The sequence below is a fragment of the Lathamus discolor genome, chromosome 8, assembly GCF_037157495.1.
Source record: "Lathamus discolor isolate bLatDis1 chromosome 8, bLatDis1.hap1, whole genome shotgun sequence".
Classification (NCBI taxonomy): Eukaryota; Metazoa; Chordata; class Aves; order Psittaciformes; family Psittacidae; genus Lathamus; species Lathamus discolor.
Window position 1 is genome coordinate 9,730,519 of NC_088891.1, and position 23,814 is coordinate 9,754,332.

Here is a 23,814-nt window from a genome sequence, read left to right on the forward strand (position 1 = left end):
CTCCGGCCTTCACAACCGGCGGGGAGCCAGGGCAAAGGCTGTGGTGTTCTCTTACCTAAAGATGGGGCTCACCCACTCAGGACGGGCTGCGGTGCGGCCGTGCCGGTCACACCTCCGTGCGAGCCCAGCGAGACACCGCAGGAGGCCCATCTTCCATCCAGCCCTGGGTGGCGTAGCACAGTGTGATGGAGCCAACTGGAAGGAGACTGCGGCTCTGGCTGAAGGCCAGTGGTCCTTTTATCCCTGTGTAATCCACATGACATGGAGGAAAAAGAAAAAAACCACACCAAAATACCAAAACAATCTTCAGAATCCAAAGAAAGTTAAAAATTGGAATGATGTGTTAAAAACAGGATAGAAGTAAATTAGGAGTCATGAAGCAAGTTTTTTAGAAGCACTGAGTAGAAAGTTTTCCACAGGGAAGCTTATGAGGCTGGACTGGGGAATCTTGCCAGGAAGTTAATAGATGGAGGATTTCATCTAGAACTCTGGCATGCATTGCTATGATCAAATAACTGTGATAACCGTGCAGTACACTGAACAGACTGTAAACTCACCATTCTCTGTAGTCAACCCATTGCTGATTGGAGATACACCATATTCAAGCAGGGTTGATCAGGGTGTACTGTAAATAGGAAGCTGCTTACCTGCTGAATTTATTCAGTGGAAGCATCTTTAGCTGTGACTGTGTCAAAGAGACAAAAAGAACCTGATGCAACATGTTTCTCTACAGCTTTATTTGAAGTGCCCCACGTACATAGCTTTCCATTTTCCAGTAGGTGGGGGTTTGGTTTTTAACAGCATAGCGATGAATAACAAATTGGAGTAATTTTCTCTTCCAAATTTTGGAACTTATCAGTTGTGGTATTAAAGCAAGGTACCATCAATAGTAAAACACAAGGCTGACTGTGCTCTTCCAACCTTGAGTGGCTACATACACTTGTTGCAAAGATTATGCCATAGTTAACTCTGGCAGACCTCAAACAGCAACTACAACAAGCTCACGTACATTCAAGACACAAAAAGGATGGGGTGCTGTCTCAGACATTTGAGCATACCAGTTCATTAGGCTCAGACATATTTAGGTCAACACTGTTTTTTGATTTCTTTTTGTTGAGTTTTGTCCCAGGTTTCGGATACTTTTCCTTGCTATGAATGACTTGAATGTACTGGTCATTGCCGCTGTTCTGTGGATCACTGCTGGATTCAATGGAAATGGAATCAGACTCTGTTAGAGACTGCTCCAGCTTTTGCTTTGATTTTGGTTTCACACGAGGCTCAAGGTAGTTCAGGTGCACTTTCTTGTAAGCATATGGAGGCCTATCCAGGTCTAGCTCAAACCCGTCATCCCAGGATTTGTAATGCACTCTGGCTAGATCTTTGCTCATAAGAATGTGGCCATCACCATGTTCCCCAATGTAAAATCGTGGTGCTGGGCGAAGATCAGACAGTGAGCGCGGGCGATGGGATCTGTTAATGAATTCTCTACCAAGTTCCTCTTCATCCTCCTCATCTTCACTGGGATGAGGGGAATACATCTGGTGTGGTGTTCGAATCACATATCTCCTGATGTTTTGTGGGTACAACTCAATAATACCTTCTGGTTCCCCCTTCCTGAAGCGTGTTTGGAGCCGGGAGGTAGAACGCAGCGATTTTTTGCGGGTCTCATTTTCATTAACAAGAAAATACCTGGTAGCATATGGTCTACGTCCCACAAAAACAGGAGCTCCTGCCCCAAGGGCATCTGGATTTACCTGCCGGATCCCTTTTCTGAAGAGAGGCTCAGAATGAACATCTTCAGTGTGCTTTTTGAAATTCGTTGGCGTGCAGGGCTTTGTTTTAGAGAGATCACTTGCACTCCTATGCACAATGCTTGGGTATCTTTGGGAAGGGAAAAAAAAAAAGAAGGGAGATACTGAGATACACACTTATCTATTAATATAATTAATAAATAAATATAAAAAGTTCATTGCACTGGAAGTCAAACTGTAGATTTCAGGGTGGAGATTCAGCTAGACCTGCACAGGCGTTCTGCACCAAGTTCCTTCACTTTTACTGTGTTTGTTTTGTTCATGGAAAGAGAATCCTGCACAAACTATTTCAGTTATGTGCCTGAGGGGAAGCCTGATATTTATCTTTGCTTGAGGTTTCAAAAGTTTTATAATCCCATCTCAGTTAAGGGAGAGTTAAAGAGGTGATGTAACCAGTACCCATGAATGAGTCTCCTCTTAAAAAATTCTTCAGCCATTTTACTATTCCAGACAGTTGGAATACACAGCTGTTTTGTAAATAAACACAGGTATGTCATGGAGCTGCTGAAATAAAAGCCATTTCAAAACCAAAGCAGACTTGCCTGTTTGTGATAAGATCGTTTCTTGGCTTCTGTATACTTGATGCTGAGCAAGCTGGCGTTAAAGAGGTTGAAGCTGTGGGATTTGCGTTGATGGGTCTTGCAACATCAGCTGAGGGCACAGTTTGGGGCACAGACTGGGAAATGGTCTGTATTCTGGTGCCTTTGGTCACGGGAGATTCAAAGTTCAGGACACTGCCATTCTTTCGGGGAGTTGAGGACCGAGCAGAAGACTCCTGGCTAATATCAGTTTCTTTCTCTGGTCTCTTGTCATTCCCATCCAGATTTTGGATTCTGGCTAGAAAACAAATTATTACAGGAACAATTGAGATTTCTAAATTTAGAAGCTGCAGTGGCTTAAATTCATCCTGCAGTCATGGGATCCAGTGCTGACAGAACCCACTGTGTTCAGAAAAGAGGAAGTGGTGCCACACTGGGAGACACGGTGAGAAAGGGGTGCATTGGCATGCTACGGTACATGGCAGGTGTAGCACTGGGGAACATAGAAAAGACACTGGGCATTGCGCTGTAGGATTTTGAAATGGGTAACAAGCCAGTGTCTCTTTTTCAGAGCCCCATTTTAGTACCTTATGCACACCACTTCCAATATGAAGGTGGCCAAATTCAGCAAGCTGGCTCCAGTGTCTACAGTGGCCACAGCGAAAAGCAGGATTTGGCTTCTGTTACAAAGGAAATCTAACTAGGACACATACCTTTTTGCCCTTGATAGTCACTCCTGGTCACTATTATTACTATACGTTGGGTATTTCACCATCTATGTGTCTGCTGGAGAGCTATAAGGGTGTTACGGTAGCATTAAAATCCAGCTATAAGGCTACTGAATCATGTCTTTGTCTTGGCAAATTTTTACATGGTTCCTTTCACTGGGAGTTACTAGAGGGATGGCATCCTTTGTGTGGTTTCTCATTGCTGAAATCTGAGAAGTGGAAGGTACAGGTTCAGATTCCCTCAGGCACAATAGACAATTAAGTCTGAAATCTTTTCATAGCTGATGAAATATTTCACCATCACAGGTGAAAGAATAGGGGCCATTCCCTATCTTCTCTTCTGTCTGCTAGACTCTGAATTTTACGCAAGGTCTGACGTGATTTGAATCACCAGAGATGCCTCCCAGGTTCTGCCCTGTTGGTAGTAAAAGCAGGAAAATATACAGTCCAAAGATCCCAGCAGTATTTAGGTGTAAACTACACACCTTGTCTCAGTGCTTCCAAGATTACGTCAAGCTGAGCTCAGAAACCATCTAAAAGGAGGACTCTACAGGAAACAGTTTTTAAAATGTAGTTGAACTTCCCTGTGTGTATGAGAAGTCAAAATGTTTTTTAAATACATGTGCTTCATTAATAGTGGCATTTCTAAAGCTCACTGACTTACCTACTGCCATCTGAACCACCTTTTTCTTATCTTCAGTTCTTTCCTAAAATATATTCAGAAGAATAAGCAGCACTAAATTATTATGGATTAGAGAGTAAATTCACTGTTGTGTAAGGACAAAAAAACATAGGATTGGTGTTACATTGTGAAACACTGAAAATTAGAGATTTAATCAGGCTAGTTCCTTAACTGAGGAACCACCAAACTGCATGTAAAAGTACTTTTCCCTGTACTTACTGCTTGGATCTTCATTCTCAGTTGATTGTTGGTGTATTTTAATGATCTTGCAATACTTTGTAGGTAATAGATCAGCATGCTAGAAGTGAAAGAGGTGATTATGAGTCACTTCAAACATTCCTGACCGTTTTCTCTTTGAGGGTTTGTAGGCCAGCAAAATGATACACAGGTTTATAGTTGCTGCTTTGTAGTATTTCTTTTATAATGTGATAATGGATATGGCCTTCTTTCAAGCAAACACACATGAAAAAGAAATGATACTGAAAAAAGGATTTAACAGCAGTTCTAATTGTGTCTATGTTTTTTGCAGGTTTTTGCAGCTCTTTCCAGTGTGTGTATAACCCTGGGTGCATTTCTAGCTTTTTTTTTTTGTTTCAATTCTGGACATGGTCAAAATGAAAATTTTGATAAATAGTTTCTTGTCTTTTTTTCCCAGTCCAAGGTTATGGAACAGAGACAGTAGAATTACAGCTGAGTTTGCACACTCATACCAGTCTAATTTTGTTGACCAACTGGAATAGCACCTTGTTTACACTGGCACAGCCAAGATCAATGCTGGCCTGACATAATGGATTACACTGGCTTTCAGATGAGGTAAAGTCTTACAGCTAGACTTTGTACCACAAACACGTGTGCTTAGCCATCGGTTTAAAGCAGTCAGTAGATCTACTTAAATTTGTAAATATGTTCATATTTACATGGCTGGGACAAATTACGAGTAGGAAGTAGTGCTTCAGTCTTTTGGATTTATCTGAAAAGTTCACTGGTGGGACAAACCCTGCATTCATCTGTAGTTTACAGGCAAAAAATGATACAAAGGTACGTGTAAGACAAACAATACTTTGCAGAAGCAAAGTGATCTTCAAACAGCTCAAAATAAATATGATTTCCCAGCTGTGAACAATTATTTAGGAACTAGAGTGAGAAAGAACTACCTCTGGAAAGTCTGCAGCAGGTTATATTACATTAACACTTAAGAGCAGACCTTCATAATTGATTTATCTTGTCAGAAATCAGGGTGACTGAGTAGCCTCTTTAAATATAGACTGAGCACTGTTCACAGTCATAAACTGAACATAAGAAAATGGAAAATTAATTTCTGAGGAGCATTTGAGGGGGAAGAAGGATCTTAAAACCTCTTGGAACCGGCAGCACTGCAAGCCTTGACACAATGTAGGGAACTTGCTCTAACACAGTATCCCAGAACAAGAAATTCCTCTTCAAAATGTGATGACAGTCTTTTTAACATACTCTAATTCCTGTCTGATCCATATGCCATATAGTCAATAAGGTGTTGGTTTGTTTTTTTTTTTTGCCAGACACGCTTAATAAAATGACAATAATGCTGTGTTTGCTCCTCAGTATCAATGTTTGACTCTCCAGAGATAAGGCCAGTATTAATACAACCAATTTAACCTGGCTGTGAAAACCGAAGTACTTACAATAATAGTAATAGTGCAGGGAGAACAACCACAGGACTGCTGATGTAAGTAATCACCGTGTTAAACCATGTGGGAAAATCACTTTGAATTGTTTCAGAAACAATATCATATATTTTTTCTTGTCCACTACAAGAGGGAAAGAAATAAATGTAAAATTGTTGTAAGAAAGCCCTAATGGGGGGGGGGGGGGGGGGGGGGGGCAATTTAATAGTTATTTGCTTTTTAACAATTTTTCCAAAGCACAAAGGCATTGGCCAGGCTTGGAGGGTGCTTGAATTGAGACACAAGACAGTGATATGTGCCAGATTGCTCGATGGCACATTACACTGTGTAAACATAAAATAACTGAACCATGATATAAAGGAAAACATCGAGCTTCACTCAGAACATTGACTTACTCACCCAATTAAATCTAAACCTGGCAAAACATCTGCAGCAGCAGAACACTGTCTTACCAACTTTTTTTAATTGGTAATTTAGGTATTGAACCCAATGAATGTATTGTGAGAGGATGAAATAAAGTCTTTGCACTTTTCATTTATCCATTATAACTTACCTAAAGGGACCACAGCTTAAAGATGGCTTATATCGGGCAATAGCAAAAATTGTTGGTAACATGCATAAGAACAACATGAACAGCAGCATGGCCAAGTAGAAATTATTTGATCTGCAAGAAAACGTAACGTGTTTCAATTATACTAATAAGAGAGAAAAACAGAGCAAACAAGAAAGGTGCAAGTCCCTATCTTCCTAACGAGTTCAAGATCTGCATTTCTGAAAGATCAAAATCATTCTGCTATGATTAGAAAGTCTGAACTGAGCCAGTTTAAACAGGCTCTTAATGATCAAAATCCTATTTGCACTGTTTTCCAGATACCACTGCTGCAGACGGAGAATGCTTTATGGCACTCTTCAATAAAACCTGACCTTAGTGCCCAGTTGTGTTGGGGAAGAAAAAGAACAGTAGCAGAAGTTGATTAATCTTCAAAACATGTTAGAAATAAGTGATTCTTAAGAATTAAAGATGCACTAAGTTATTTCAATTTTGAGTAAATAATTAAGATATTCGCCATGATAGAAAAAAATGGAGAAACATATTGTGCAACTTTACAAACCCTGCAGTTTCTCACTGTTTTTTTTTTTTTCCACAGACCTTTACTATCAGTATTGTCAAATCTGATTGCCAACTTTCTGAGCTAAAACCTTCTGTTATTTTGCTCTTATGCACAGAAGACATTTCTGTTGCCTGCATTTGATTTACTCTTTATCTTTTGTTCTCATTTTGACTAACCGAGATGCTCTGAAAACCTGCTGATGTGGTACATTACACGTTAACACAGCCCAGCTCCTCAGGTACATGAGTCCAATCAACTTGAGAACATTGAATGCTGGTAAGCAAGGTGAAAAGAAAGCTCCCATCCTGGAAAAATAATATATCAGTGTTCAGTGTTGCCAGAAGCAATTTTAATAGTGAAAGAGCATAGAAAAAAAAAAAAAACCCCAAACCAACAGCTCACCGTCAACAGATGATCTCTTATTATAATAAGGTATAAATGATGGCATTACCAATATCCTACTGGAATAAGTTTCACTGGAAATCATCAGATTAATTTGGTAATCAGCCAACAGAGAAAAATCTCTTCTGGATTACATACCAGATCATTCCTTGGTTGTAGACTAAATGCAGTACATTCTCTGCAATTTTGAATTCTCCGTATTCTGGCTGCAAGAAGCACAGTGTAGGATGAATACCTTGTTTTAATCTTTATTTCACATCATTTATTAGAAGCATTTGACTGAATCAGTTTGCAGACAGCTTATAGACTGAGATGTCCAGCTCAAATACCAACTTTTGACAGGCAGTGGGAACACAGTAAGTATCTAGTAAGTGGATAAATTCCTCTCTAGTTTACTTCACGTCTTTAGTTAAGGACAAAGAACAGTCTTTGGACTTTCATGCCAACAGCTTCTTGCTAAGCAGATATTACTAGCTGTAGTCTTCTTAAAGGGCTATATGCTTTTGGCTATGGTCCCTTGGACCACTGTCTGCATTATGGATAGATGTTACAGATGCAGAAAAGATGATGTGGGGGGTAACTCTGTGCTGTCTCGTTTTTGACTCTGGGACAGCTCCGTGATCTTTCTTTGAGAAAGACAAAGATTTTAGCACCACAGCCATGCTTGAGAAAAACATCCAATCTCTTAATTTACCCTGTGCCATTTACCCACTACTTCCCATTTACAGGGAAGGAGCCTACTCATCTTCAGTATCTTAGTTTGATAAAATAAAGACTGTACTTACAAACTTGCTTTCTAGATCCCAGCACCAGCAATCACTTAAATATCGGACACACAGTCCACGGAAAAAATCAATTAGCAGGATGCTTGCGACTGTGAAAATCATGTCGATAATTGAAAGCTTTAGCATCTCCTGAAATACATTATTCACAGGTAATGAGTCATGCTGGAAGCAAATGCATGTGGCTCTTGTTGCATTTGTATTTTGGCTCAAGTTTAGTATCCTGATAAAATATGATTTAAATATAAATAATTTCCTTTTAAATTTTTCCAGTTTGATGTTTCTCTTATTTGTCTTTGATCTAGCAAAGAGAACAAATATAATGAAACTTCCAGCGTTCCTTCTATTGCTTACAGCAATAAAACTCAGGTGATGATGGCTTCAGGCTTTCTTTTCAATGACTGCTCTGAAAATTCATCTTCATAAACTGAAATGGGCTGGTTTTTCTACTGTACTCAGTCCTTTTTATTACACTGATTGTTGTGATATGTACTTGCTAAGTGTTACACAATGACAAATGCTTATTTTTCATAGAAAATCAAACCCCAGTGGCAGTAGGATCATCAAGCCATAAGAGACCTGTTTACTGCTTATAAATGGAAAAAACTGAATAACTGAATTTTAAAAATGTACAATTAAATAAAGGGTTCATTTCCAAACCAAACAAAAAAACAAACCCAAACCAAACCCCCAAAAACCCCAATCAAAAAAAAACCCACAAACGTCATGCACATTAATTCTAAAAAATTCCTGATGATTTGCAGCAGGGAAAGTGGCATACGGGAATAGAAATCAGGCTAATAAACCTGGGGGTGGGGGGGGTGTCTGCTGCTCCAAACAATCAAACAGGACCTTTAATATTGCGCACTCTGGAACAAGAAGCTCAGCAAGTCAGAAGCACTCTATCATCAGTCAGCCTAGTAGCTTAAGCACACGTGAGACATTGACAGTGACCAAAGCACATTGGGATCAAAGGACATCTTTTGAATTTTGTGTGGCTAAAATGTGTTGGTTCCACTGCTAGTCACTCCAAGTAAAGGTGTTGTATGCTTCACACAGAGGGAAGCAAAATTGTCTTCTTAAGTCTGCAGATCTTCTGCAGTCTAACTGTGGGAACATGTATACATGGCTCTGCATGGATCTCTAGAGATCTGCCTCTACACAGCTGACGACATAGACCAAAGACTGCCAAAAGAACATCTGTTCAACACTAAACACATTGTAGATAATGAACAAAAAACAAAGCTTGGATCTGCAGCCATGTAACTTCACACTGATTTTACTCTTTCTACACAATCCTTAGCTAAAATCTGGAATGTATACAAAGAAAAGCTCTAAAATTGAACACAGCACAAAGTGATTTTAAAATTTTTGTCAAATGTGGGTTAGGAATATGTTGATGACATAATAAAACAATTACTTACTTGGCCAACATATGTCTCCCAGCACTGATCCTGCGGATTCTGGGTGTTAGAGTTTAAGGAAGCTGTTCTGTTAACCAGTGAGTCAGAGACTGTCATGCCTTGAGTGCGACTCTCTTCCAGTGTGACAATGCCATTTCTCTTAAAGTGTACATTGGGAATAGTTGTGGATAAATTGTCCTCTTTAGAAGGAGCTTTAGTTGTTAAGAAGGTGGCAAAATTGCTTGCATTGTGGTTAACATCAGAGTCCTGAAATAATAAATGTCCCAAAAGCTACTTTTTCAACTGTACATACATGCAGATGTCTGCACCTTCTACAGTGTACACACAGAGGCATCTCCTTGTGTATTTTCAAGCAGCAGTTAAGTGACTGGCTTTTTTTTTTTTTTTTTGTTAATTATTAATAGTTAAGCAATGTACAGGAACCTATTTATCATGTTATATCAACAATCAAATGGATCCAGTTATCAAAAAAACCTGCAAGTAGCTGTAAATGAACATTGCAAACTGAACTTAACAACCCTAAATTGTAATGTTTTAATCAATTTCAAACAAATTTTATCAGAATTGATTTATATCACTATCTCCATTATGACGCCTATTTATCTATAAAGTCTAATAGCTTTACACATCAGAAAACATCAAGTTAAACTTACAGTGACACTCATACTGTCCACTTTATCCAGGAGAGCAATGATTAAACTATAAAGGTTTCCCAGGTATAGAACAAGAACCCTGAAAACAAGAATAAGTTATCAGCATTGTTATACCATTGAATTCTCATATGTTGTCTGGTTTGGTTGGACTGAAATGTTCTACCAGAACATATCTCTTCCTCCTTTTCTCCTCTCATCATTTCTACACTGCTTGATGCCCCTACCTGGCAAGCTGGAAGCGAAGAGTGGTCCTTGGGTGGTACATCTCCAGAGCTGCCACAAGCTCAAAAGCAGAGGGTGCAATCATTGTAATCAGTGACACAACTACGCTTACCTACAGAACAGAAAGATGCAGCATTTTTGTAGCTTTTCATGTGGATCATCTGTGGTGCCATGAGTGAAATAATGCTGATGCACATGCTTTGGTGACTGCTTTTCTTGGAAGAGATGCTTTAAAAAGTTATTATTGACATTTGTAATAACAGTACTTATGATCCAAAATTAACAATCTGGAATATCACTCAGGAATCTTTATTCCAGACATCTCAGCTTTAAAATTACCAATCCTGATTCTAGCACAGAAGTGACATAAAGACACTGTGTACCTCATTTTTTTCCCAAAGAGTCAGTTCCTTTTTGGTGCGCTCTAACTTTTGGGATCGATCCACGACGAAGTATATAATGTAAATACTTCCAGCAAGTGAGAGAAGCACAAGGATGTTTGCAATAATTCTTAAGCTTATAGTCACTGCCCTGGAAAAATAAAGAAAAGACACAGCCAATACAGTAGGTCTCATGACACCAGGGGTCTTTTCTAATATGGCTTTAGAAGTATGAGACAAGCAGATTAGCATTGCTATCTACATTGAAACAGTGGTTTGAAAAGTATCTCTGATCTTATATACATACAAGTTTTTGCTTTTCTTCTTTTCCTGCTCTTCCAATATAGCTTCCTTGAAAGAAAAACAGCATTATCATTTGAATAGAGTTCAGCAAAAATAATGCACATATATTTCACAGAAGATACCAAATATGCTAATAAAAAACTTGACATCCTGGCAGTGCAAGTAGATAAATACCTCTCTGCCCTGCACAGCTTTTTAGGAACGATAAGTAGCAAAGGAGATTTCTGAGAAGCTAATACACAGCAATCAAATAACTTGTGCACCTTCAGTCATGAATGGTCAATGGCGTACAACCAGAGACTGCCACTGCCACATCTTTTTGCAGGATCTGTGTGTCAGCAATGTAATACAGAACTGTAAAAAGTTATCCTCAGTCATAGAAATAACTAAATACCATAGCTTCTTTATTTACCCTTGACACAATTTGAAGTAATTTTGTTCAATGACTTAATGAGAATACACCAAATTTGGGAAATAAATTACTCTTGATGATAACCCCAGCTATTCTTAAATTCTAAATGGAAAACATCTGTGTTTAAAGCAGTTTTCTAATGTTGAGAGAGCTGCAACATGTCCCTAGACCATTTGTTACAGAGAGATGAAATAAATCACAGAATTCATAGAATATCTCCAGTTGGAAGGGACTTACAAGGAAAATCTAGTCCAATTCCTCGCTCCTTGCAGGACTAACTAAAACTTAACCACATGACTAAGAGCATTGTCCATATGCTCCTTGAACTCTGAACATGCTTGGTGCTGTGACCACTTCCTTGAGGAGTCTGAATAATAGCTGGTATAATAATGAAGAAATAACAAGAAATTAGGCACAGGAAATTATAAACAAGCTTTAATCTTGGACAATCTGGAGAAGGTCTTTTTACAAAGACATGTAATGACGAGACAAGGGGTAATGGCTTCAAACTAAAGGTAGATTTAGATCAGGTATTAGGAAATAGTTCCTCATTGTGAGGGTGATGAGGCCCTGGCACAGGTCTCCCAGAGAAGCTGTGGCTGCCCCATCCCTTGCAGTGTTCAAGGCCAGGTTGGATGGGGCTTGGAGCAACCTGATCTGATGGAAGGTGTCCCTGCCCATGGTAGGGGGTTAGAACCAGATGATCTTTTAAGGCCCCTTCCAACCCAAACCATTCTATGATTCAATGATTCTCAGTAAAAGAGAGAGATAAAGCTTACTGCTATTTTAAAAAGCATCTTGCAAAATGTGAGGTGGGGTTCTCCTGCTCCACCTGTTATGAATGAATCCCTAAGGCATAAAACGCTTGCTTTGCATAAAAAAATAGAAATTTTATGAAGTTGTATATTTTCCTGACAAATCCTTTGTTAACATTAATTTGATTCTATTACTCAATTAAATTGCATCTAACTTCAGTCTATCTAACTTCTTGTCTCACATACAGCAGTATTAAATAAAGCTCTTCCAAAGAGGAACACAGTGGCCTTGCTGGGACAGAATGACAGTGTCAGCAAGTGTGATGTGACTGCAATACCACACAGAAATATGATACCCACCCTCCCCATAGACAAACAGATCTGTAAATGAATAGGAAATACAAGGGAACAAGAGGAAAGACGTATCTCTTACCAATTAATAAACAAAAGAACTGTAAATAATTTGAGGGTCAGTTGCTCACCCTGATGCTATTAACTATGGCAGCAGCTTTGCTCTCTGCAGCCTCAGGGTTTCCTATTAAATAGTCCCAAGCACAGAACAGTCTCCAACAAAAAGTGTAGTTTTCATCAGAGGCACTTGCTAAACTCATTCTTGAGTTTTTTGCCATTCTGAAAAAAAAAAAAAAGAAAAATTCAACTGTTAATGCATGAATATAAGTATGAAGGAAATCACTGGTTTGGCTCAGTGTTTAGATGTCTACGCCTTTAGGGCTATCAGAAGTTTGCAGCAACTCCTGTCATTGTTGGCAGTGTTCTGAAGAGAATAAAACAGGGTGGGGTTGAGCATGACTTTCCCTTCTGTTCTAATGCAGAAGTGACTCACTGTGGAAGGGCATTTTGATATTTACATTCTTTATAGCTGACAAGTAAAGCAAATAAATCTCAACAGAGTGTGGACTTAAACATATTTCAATTTTACAGTCTCCAGGTAGGATCCAGCTGGAAGATACCATCACTAAGATCACTGTTACTGTGATTACAAGGTAGTTTGGCAAACCCAGTGATCATGCATAAGATCTGTTTGTTTCCTGTATTGTTTTCACCCTCAAAATACGTGTTATTGTCAAACAGAATCCCAGTGCCCTTTTACAGACCTTGGGAAAAAGAAAGAAAACCCCATCTACTCATCTCAGATAGGCAAGATAGCAGAATATTGCAAAGCGTGAAAAATGAAATGAAAATTAATAGCTTATGAAAGGGCATCCAAAAGGACAGCATCAAAAAGGGAACCGTAAGCAGCTAAGCGAAGAGTCAGTGAGCTAAGGCAGAAGGGGAAGGGCTAATCATATCCAGAAACTGCAAGTGTGTAGATCAGTGCCAAACATACCGGTGACCCTTGGCACAAACCAGCAGGCAGAATAAAAATAAATGAAAAGGGAAAGTTTGGCATCAAAACTGAGAGTTGTTACAGGCAGCGCTCAAGATGTCCCTGGACTGCATTGTGACAGGTAATAGGTATCCAGTAGGGAAATGAAAACAGATCAGGAGAGGATAGAGTGACCTTGCTCCTCTCCAAGCAATGCACATTCCTGGATTTACGGTCAGCACTAGCAGCCTTGCTCCCTTTGCTAACTCCTACTCCTGGCCCTTCAACAACAAAGAAATGAAGCTTACATTTGAATGGGTGCCATATACAAGCTGAAACAATGCAAATTATATTACAACTAGCATGGGGATTTTGTATTTGTATTTCAATAGATGGGAATAATAATGCTGAAAGCATTATGGTTAAAATGTATGTTTTTGTCATAGCAATATTTATACCAGAAAAGAGGAAAATAGAAAGGACCTCAGTGAGTGTCAGACTTTATACAAATACAAAGCACACAGATCATTTCTTTTGTGACCCTCCTGTTATAGACTGGGATATTGAACAGAGACGATAGCAAGATGAAGAGCAAACTAGAATTAAACACAGCCTGCCTCCCTGATACTAGCAGACTTGAGCAGATTAATAGAACTATGCAGAATAAATACAGGTGAAGCAGGATAAATACGCCATTATGACTGCCTGAACACACAAGCTTAATAACAGCAATAAATGGGAAGTCTTACTTTTTTAAGAGAATGATGAAGCTGTAAGCAAACACTGCCATTCCAACAAGGAAGTAGGCAAGCGGCAGCCGATACCCAGCTTTCCCAATCTTCCTGTCACGACCGTAGTAGCCATAAAACAAAACAGAGTACTGGAGGTAGCCCTGCAAAAACCAGAGCCTGTAAATAAGAGCAGTAACTAATGATAACAACAGAATAGTGATAGTGAAACAACGAAGAGTGATTTTAGTCTTGCCCCTAGTGACCAGATGGTGTCCAGGTCTTGAGCGGATCTAACATGCTCCTCAGGAATGGTCTTCCTGTCTGTGGTGCCGAACGCTGCCCCGGCCAGTAGCTGGGAAAGAGAGGAGGTCTCAGACACTGTGTGAGCCCATCTGACCCACTGGTGCCCAGCAGAACGCACCAAGAGCCGCCCCCACAGATGATACCACCAGGAGAGTGAGTATTAGGACTCTCGTTGTTCTAAACTAGAAACTCCATGAGAAGTCCTGCATTCATCTCCCACTAAACCAGGTGGGTTAGTTTTTTTTTTTTTTTGCTATCTGTGGTTTACCAATGAAGAAATTTAGTGCTCTGTAGACATCTTCAAAATGGCTGAGAAATGGAAAAGAGACAACTAAAGCCATTAACAAAATAGCTTTAGAACCTATGTTAATTTTAAGCATTTTAAAATGAAACATGGCAGTGTTTGATCTCAGAATGGCATTTCAAAATTAAATCTAATTTTAAAAAAATTGAAAAATTTAAAAAATTAAGTAAATACCCTTTTTATTTCAGTTTACTTTTTGTTTTTCCTGGGGGTACTATTTCTTTTTTACCTAGCTAAAAGGTTGTCTGATAACATTATTAAAGCACAGATTAGGTGGAGCAAAATAATGTTTATGAATAATTTAACAAAGTTAACAACTAGCCTTACTTGCATGCAAAAGCAAACAAAGTTATGGCTGTTCAGGACTTCATGGACAGTAATCCAGAGTCTGGAGAGGGATGTTATATTTTCTGCCTGTAAATGACACTGACAGGACTTGAGTGTGCTCAATATCAACTACAGCTTTTAGGATTTGGTTCTCCATTTTAGTAATCAGATAAAAATATGTTCTGTAAAAGCATTAGTACCATGTTGACAAAATACCATCTCTTAACACTGATAGCAACAATCTCTTCTCCTTCGGCAGATAAAAACCCTCTTAGCAGGTGAATTCATTTTTAAATAATTCATTTTAAATTGTACATTGCAAACTGATGTATGCATGTAAGTGTGGCATTTGCTTAATTTGGAAAGTAAAGTGCAGCAGTAGGCATTTTAATGTAAATATTAACAGCATGTTCTTACCTCTGGTAAGACTACAAATGCTCCTGTCATTATAGTAAGTACAATATTGATTCCAAACAGCCATCTCAGGAAGATGAAGTAAGAGGCTACTCCAGACCCAAAATGACCTTAAACCACAGAAAAGTTATCTGAGCTACACAGTCTATAAAAGCTCTTATCATTTATTCATAAAGTATTATTTGAATACTAAAACAATGGGAAAACCTTTCTTATTCATGCAGGGCATACAGCAAAGTAGAGAAAATGTTAGTTTGTCATTGAAGAAAATAATTCCAACACAAACTCTGTTCGGGAAGTCCCACAGTTACCAGCAGCATTTAAGCAAGGAGCACAGAGGTGTGACCTAATTGCTATGTAATGTTAAGGCCTGCTTTAATTCAACTGAAAGACTCAAGGGCTGGTGATGCAGGTTACAACCACACTTGACCCTGGGCAGATCTTGGGATGTTGGCCCAAGGATGCTGCCCCAAGGACTCTGATAAACTATAACCAAATCTCACTGCAGTTTCAGAACCACAATAGGACAAAGTACACTTTTTAAAAGCTAGCCCCCACTGAGACCATGAACGAGAACTGTGCAGTGTCTAAAGCACCAAGAAGAAAAAAGTTTTAAATGAAAATGAAACTGCTGAAAGTGTGCACTTAATTCTCCCAAATATTATTTAATTCAGTGTATTAAAAAATAAACTCTAACACTCAGCATTTTAAAAAGCGCTTTGCTGTACAATGCCATTAAGTTTTTATACTTACTTTCTATTTTCTTTATTCTCATTTCCCAAGGAATAAAAATGACCACAAAATTATATGCAAGTCGAATAAACTTTCTCCAAAGCTGAGCAAAAAGCAGAGAAATGAGAAATATGACAGTTATGCATGCAAAAAAACCCAACAACCGAACAAAAAATCCCAAACAAATTCAGAGTGTTTTGCTCATATGTCTCATCTTGTATCACAAAAAGTATTATAAACGTTAATTACTAAGATCTTGGAGCATGTCTGAGAGCACAGTCAGGAGCCACCAGTCTACATCTTTTACACATAAAGACCATGAGGAACCAACAGATGGAAGCCAACAGGTGCCATTCCCTGTCACCCTTGGTTGCTGTGGAGGGGAAGAACTGCAGAGAAGGGCCAGGCAGCAGCTCCAGGCAGCTGAAGTCATCCATGTTGAGTCCTGCCAAGACACATCGCCTCCCTTTAGTTTATGAGGGAGTCCCACTGCACTACCTGTAATAAGTTTGATTTCTAGGAGAAACGAACAACTAACTACAAATTTTAGAGAAGCATAATGCTTAAGAGGAAATTTTCTAGAAGGAAAACTTAGTTTTTGTATTCAACAGCAGCAAATTCAACTACTATGTTCTCAGCTGACACCAGTAGAAAACCTGCGGTTATATTTTCGAGAGTATTTATTCAAACTCAACTTTTTGCACAGTCGCAGGAAAGGATCTTCCTGTGGACAGTGGGTTGTACATATACATGTGGGAGAAGAAACAAAATCTGCATGTGCAAAACTGAGTGCAGTTTTGGATGTGTTTAATTAGAGCTATAACATTACTGTATCAACAAAAATAATATTTATATATTGTGCACTATAAAGTTCTTTTAGTACAGCTAGATATTAAAAAACCCCAACCCTATATTTTAGGCAGCAGCAATGTCAATATTGTATGATGTAATCTAATCTAGAATCAAAGAGAAGTAAATAACATTTTAGTTGCTGAATATATTATCAATCTCTTTGGCCGAAGTTAATTAATTTTTATGGTGTTGTGGGTATTGCATGAAAGAGAAGTATTTTAATTAGACAAAGAAATTGTAGATGTGAGTTACATGGAAATTAGTGGGATGGTTACTTTCATTTGAAAACAGCGGGCACCAGGCTGAGAAAGGAATCAAGCAGCTTGTACCAGTTGTACTGTAGGTTTATAAAGTGTACAAAAGTGTCCATGTGGGAGTAGTATTTGTTATAATTAGATAGCTGTCACCTCTTTTGTTACTCACTGCATACCTGGACAGGTAATTTATGCTCTCAGAATCCAGAGTATGGGCATCTGGCATTAATGGAAAATGTGAAATTAATTGAAAAAGTAAAAAAAAAATACAAAGCAAATATAAAATAATTGAACTGAGAAGGAAAAAAAAACAAAACACCAAAACCAAAACCCTTCCATGTCAATTTTCATCAGTAATAGCATGAATGGACTGTCCAATTATGAACAGTGTATATACTGCAAAGTTTAAAAACTTATTTAAAAATGTATACATTTACAGTTCCATTTTGTTCTTAGTAGATGTTCAACCACTGAATTGTTAATTCTGATAATACAGTGCTTGTTTTGCTGTGCCACAATTCTTGTCTCCGTGGTCACCACGCTATTTAAAAAAAAAAAAAATACATGAAAGTAAAGCCCTTCCAATTAAAAACAAAAACACAACTCATTCCGTTGCATTTGCCAAATTTAGCCCTGATGTACTGATGCAAAGGCTATATTCCCTAGTTTGTTCTAGGAAAAAAGAAAGAATACAGTTACCCTACATATAATCACACAGAATCACAGAATCCCAAGGGTTGGAAGGGACCTCAAAAGATCATCTAGTCCAACCCCCCTGCAAGAGCAGGGTAACCTACAGTACATCACACAGGAACTTGTCCAGGCGGGCCTTGAATATCTCCAGTGTAGGAGACTCCACAACCCCCCTGGGCAATCTGTTCCAGTGCTCTGTCACTCTTACAGTAAAGAAGTTCTTCCTGATGTTAACGTGGAACTTCCTATGTTCCAGTTTATACCCATTGCCCCTTGTCCTATCACTGGATATCACTGAAAAAAGCCTAGCTCCATCATCCTGACACCTACCCTTCACATATTTGTAAACATTGATGAGGTCACCCCTCAGTCTCCTCTTTTGCAAGCTAAAGAGACCCAGCTCCCTCAGCCTCTCCTCATAAGGGAGATGTTCCACTCCCTTAATCATCTTTGTGGCTCTGCGCTGGACTCCTTCAAGCAATTCCCTGTCCTTCTTGAACAGAGGGGCCCAGAACTGGACGCAATATTCCAGATGCGGCTGCTGAATTATATCCCTGTGCTGAGTATCTTCAAATACACACAACAGAGGTAATTAGCCTAGATACAAACTTTTATTCACTGTGAACTCTAAGATGAAAACCTCTGTGTTTTATAGGAAGGGGAATATGAGCAAGTAATGAGCCCAATCTCTGATTTACTGACATATATTGCAGAGCCTTAGCACTTCTCTTTCTAGGTAACACCCTAATTCTACTCAAGTCAAAGGCAAAACCCCGTATTTGTTTTGACACTGTTTGTTACTTCCACTGCATTTGCCACACATGCAAAGGCAGAACAAGGATAAATGATTCTTTCCTAGCTTGGAAAGTGGTACTATAAACCTTTGCTGCAGGCCAACATAACAGAAAAACAAATACATATGCAGCCTTTCGCTTCTTCACATGAATAAACCACATGATGTTCTATTTTACTGTTACAACCCTGCCTTTTTGAATGATGATAAGTCATTAAAAGTCTGCTCATTATGATGACAAAAATATTCCTGACTACTTACATGACTAAAGATCTCTCCTCTGCTGCTTGTATATTAGGGACAATTTCCTAGATGTTATTAACTTCCAGAAATTAGAGCCAGGGTCTATTTTCAGTGGTATAAATAGATTTGCTAAGATTAGATTCAAATTCTTTGAGTATTATGCAAGCAAAAATCTTCTTTAACACTGTATTTACCATAAGATATTGTCTTCCAAACTAAAAGCTAGACACATTTTTCATACAAAACTATTGATCTGTGGCCCCAGAGTCTGGTGAAATAGCTCTTCAGAGAATACTGGCATTGTGGTGTTGGTATCCCATCCCCATCACTCCCTCTAGCAGGCAGCAGTGTTTGTAAATTACTTGAGAAGGAAGTGTATACTGTGTTCATAGAAGGACCATCCCTCAACACATCAAATGAGTCTGCAAGAATGTAATTAATACATACACAATATGGAAAAAAGAAAAAGGCAAGCAGCCGCTTTAAACTGCTTTTGCTTCCCTCAACACAGTTCCCGAGTTGGAGATCAGGACTGCAGAGCAAACATGTGCTTCTAAGAATGAAATCTGCACGTGACTTTTGGTATAGAAAAGAGCTGTAATTTAAGAAAAAGCAGGCTTACCTCTGCCCCGGCAGCTTGGTAACCTCTTGTTCTAGTGAGCCTCCCTTCATACTTCAGCACAATCTCCTTCGCCTGTCTGCACAAGAAGGTGGAATTCATTCAATATTGATCCCATTACATGGAGCCCCGTATTCCGTGCAAGTGGCAACTAGTAAAGTTGTCAAATGCTCCAAAATACAATCGTGGATTTTCTCACCATAAAACCCTTATCCAAACAAAGCTTTTTTCTTTTCCTGTGGAGGATTTACTGACACTGTATAACCACTGAGAATTTTTAATGATAAAACTCAGCATTCAAAAGTTTGACTGCAGGAAGAGTTTTCTATTCCTCTATTTTTTTAATCCGCCCTTTTGATTCAAACTCTGGTGCAACCCAAACGAGTAAAATTAAAAGATCGCCATTATGGTCTGGTGAATCTCACATGGACACTAACACCTCTTCTGCAAACATGGTGTAGCGCTCTTGTAAGAAGCAAAGAGGTGCCGTATTCATCTGGTCATATGCAGTCTTTCACCTCAGCAGAAGGGGGATGGTGAACACCAAAATCTCATCAACAAGAGCAAAAAGGCAGCAAGTCACAGACTCTGCCTTTGCTTTGAAGATTGCAAAGGGTCTTCACTGCTGCTAGGGATTCCTTATGACTAAAATGGCATCCTAGAATCATACAGAGGCTTATGAGAAAGATGTCAGATGATAAATAAAGCAAGCCCCAAACAGATTTTGCTTTGAAAGACCTGACACAATTTAGGCAGGTGGCCCACAGAGTTTGGTACCTGCTCTTTCATTGTAAATTTGGGATTATTAATATAATTACTGCCATTCACTATGTATTAACTGGAGATTTCGATCAGCTTCTGCTTTCATACCATGCAATTACCTTTAAAACAGTAGACTGCTTTTCCTTTATGGGACAGAGTGAAATGGTTTAGCTTAAAAACATATTACTGAGCATTACCAACAGCCTTTCCTTAGACCACTGAATAGCTGACACACTGTTTTAATAGCTAATAGCCAAAGTGTGGTTTGAGCCTCTCTTTTCTGCACAGTCACTGTCTAAGGGGAGCCACAGGCATGGCAAAGGAGACAACTTCACCTGCAGACTTTCCAACCCGAGGCTGCTGCCTTCGGCCAGCTCTTGGATCTTGCCAGAGCTCCCTCAGAGCATGCTTTCCTAGCAGCTCTTAATCATTTCTGTGCGTAATGCCTTCCAGGTTATACTGAAATAGAATCTCCTAAGGCTGGAACCACTGTCATAGTCAGGGAGATTGAAAGCTTTGGTGCAAACACCTTTACCTGAGTGCTCTCAGCTTCTGCCTCATTGGCCACGGCCGGCAGCGGATATTGGATATAATCTCCTTCTGGTACTGTATATTCTGGAAGACCTGCTCTGGATCATGGCTCTCAGCCTTTTCTTCACTGATATCTTCATCTGAGTTGCTGGCAGCCCATCACACACCCCATGAGAGGAAAAACAAGACAAATTATTCCCATTCAGATCTTCAGCAAACTGTGGATTTGCACAGGATCCAACCTATTAGAGCAATATAACAGCAGCGAGCTTGGGAACTCGCACAACTTTACTGTTTTAAGGTTGATGAATAATTTGGATGATTTCCCCATCTCCATGATGTGCCTCTCTTTTCCTCCTCATCACTTGCTGCTCAGTCATAAATCATCCCTACTCCCCAGGACAAATCCCAGTCTTTCTCTCCAAGCTTTTCCAGCCATAGAGATTGTACACCATGCTCGCAAGACATTCTATATATTTTCCTAGAACAAAGTGCTGTCTAAACATTTCCAGCAAAAGTGCTGACGATCATTTATTCACTACGTGGTGGTGGACTTCTTTTGTTTATTGTAATAATGATAAAGTATTTTCCTGTTAAAACGGGGGGACAAATGCTTAGGTCATGCTCACCCTTTGTTCCTGCTCCCTGCTGAAAGGGATGGGAGTGTGGGACTCCACACACCACAGATTACTTGTCCCTGTTAAAAAGATTCATGTGCTTTGATGCAGATTTCTGTGGGTGATTATTAAATCATCTTTTCTGATGCTGTCACCACCTTTGGTAAGCTACAGCCCTTGCAATTCTGTATCTGAAACTGGGTGTTGTATATGAAACAGCAGCAGTATTCATTCTTGAACAGGCTTAGGTCTATAAACCTGTGGTGACTGTTTGCCCCTGAATGCAATGAAGGGATCTGAAGTACTGCAACAACCACCAGCTAGGAAGTTTTCTAACTGTATTGCTATATACTTGTTGGGAAAGTTCCCTGCAATTCTGCTGAAGAAGCAGCACCTTTTAATCACTTAGAAATAAATCTTAAACTAAAGCATGCCTCGTAAGAACATTCAAAGGACATACTTCCTCAGACCACTGACCACCAGTCACCAGTCCTGTTCCCTCAGTCACAGGGGACATTTGAGGGAAATGTACAATTACACAGGAAAAGTATTGAGAGATTTCTTACCCTGCTATACCCCATACTCACTGGAGTCATACTGTTTTATGTACTGTGCTTATGTTGCAGTATAGAATGTGACTCTTGTGAAAATAAAAGAGGATTTAAATACATCTAAAGACAAAGAATGAATTTTCTCATGCTCCTTTCCATGTTAAAACAAAAATCACACTGTCTACATCAAAGTAAAAAGACAAGATCCCATTTCTGTGCTAGATAAGGCAGATTTGCTCTTCAGGAGAAGAGAGTCTCTTACCTGTGGGGTGGCTCCTGGTAGGTGTAGATGTTGGCGTGCCGCTTCAGCGTGCGATACTTCTTGCAGGACTTGGCAGTTTTCACTGCAGCAGAGCCTGTCGCCGCTGCCATGGGGGCAGGTGAAACTCTGCCACACGAGAAGGAAGCCTTCAGTTCACTGTCAGACGTCTCATATGCAGCCAAATGTTATTAAGTAAAGAGCAGTGAGCGACTGCGAGCCCTGCCGAGCAGAGGATTGCTGCCTGCGCCTGGTGCTCCAGCCGTGGAGAGGACCTTAAAGAGGCAGTGCACAGCAGTCCTGGCCAGGGCGCTTTTAAGTGGGATGTCCAGAAGTAAGGTAGGGAGCAGAGTCCAAGAGTGAGCCAGCTGCAGGGCTTAATTCAATGAGGTATTCCTTCAAAATGCCATCCCACCACACTGGTCTGATCTGAGTGATGTTTTCAACATCAATGTACTGTTGATGTCAGTGCTTCATGTGCTTGAGACAATGTTCTTCTTGGGTAAAGTAAGATAGTTTGCATTTTGGCCTTTACTAACAGAGAAAAACACAATGCCATTCTCCCACAGGACTTCCAGATCCTCTCCTAGAGGACAGCCCTGACAGAACATCATGATGCTTCTTTCCTGGGCCCTGTACCCAACCCCTCAGTATTCATTATACCTAAATTTATGGCTTTTCCCTTGGAGGTATCAAAACACCTGCTACTCAGGCAAGAATGGATTACCAAGCAATTCACTGTTTCTTGGCAGTTGTAATATCTCAATTATGTTCAACTCCATTAATCAACTGTATCAGTCGTTGTGTCATCTTTAGCATTTACTGTAAGTACTGACTAGATTAGTGATAACAATAATGGGGATTCCCAGAGATAAAACACTGCAAAAAATTACCATCTGATGCTCATTTCCCATTTCTTCAGCTCTACTGAACTATTTGTTACAAAATTAATTTAACAGATACGAAAATTATCTTTAACACAGAATCTCTTTAAAGATAATTTATGGACTGGTGCTGTGAGCTTGAGGAACAAGGGTGGCATTCCTGCATTTCACAGGAATGATGCACTCAGTGCCTATCATATAATGCTTACATATTATTACATCATTAACTAGCATCATATGGTCATGAACTTCCCAATTCAGTCAACGTATTCATGTCCATGATAAAACTGATAGCAAAACACTAGTTTTCAGTTTTGACTATCTCAATCAAAATCCAGTAGCAATAGCTTTTGCTCAGTTACATCGACTCAAGAGGTAACCCATCCATTTAACCCAAGATGAAGCACTGGGCAGCTGACATGCTGCACTTGCCAGCAGTTGTATATTCATGGGGTAGGGTCCCCTGACACCATTCCTGTAGTCAGTATCACCACCACCCTCTCCCATCAGCATCTGTGTGATACTGGTGTTGCGTTGTCAGGAGAGAAGAGACTGCTCCAAGTTTGCTGGGACCAGGGCAGCTGAAAAGCTTGACATATATTCAAGTGAATTTGCAATACCCTTCTCCATCATAGGAATTGTGGGTATTCTGGGTTATATTATCAAAAAAGAGCAAAACTGACAAAGAAGAATTGACATGAATAGTTTCTATGGCCATAATATGATGCTCAGAATGTTGGAGGAGAAGG

At 39.5% G+C, this 23,814-nt stretch overlaps 1 protein-coding gene across 1 annotated transcript; it reads right to left on the bottom strand.

Moving 5' to 3' along the window:
* Nucleotides 1-187: 187 nt before the first annotated feature.
* On the bottom strand, nt 188-22,294 carry TMC3 (transmembrane channel like 3). The gene is made up of 23 exons (XM_065688694.1): nt 22,185-22,294; nt 20,759-20,902; nt 19,465-19,540; nt 16,029-16,110; nt 15,279-15,385; nt 14,181-14,279; nt 13,946-14,088; nt 12,352-12,499; nt 10,707-10,750; nt 10,403-10,550; nt 10,022-10,131; nt 9,798-9,876; nt 9,145-9,390; nt 7,724-7,852; nt 7,077-7,144; nt 6,713-6,841; nt 5,978-6,088; nt 5,422-5,547; nt 3,980-4,058; nt 3,743-3,785; nt 2,354-2,648; nt 648-1,881; nt 188-243 (listed from the first exon to the last, which is right to left on the bottom strand). Exons 1-22 carry the CDS (start codon nt 22,292-22,294, stop codon nt 1,041-1,043), a joined length of 3,357 nt encoding a protein of 1,118 aa, XP_065544766.1. The 3' UTR covers nt 188-243; nt 648-1,040.
* Nucleotides 22,295-23,814: the final 1,520 nt, after the last annotated feature.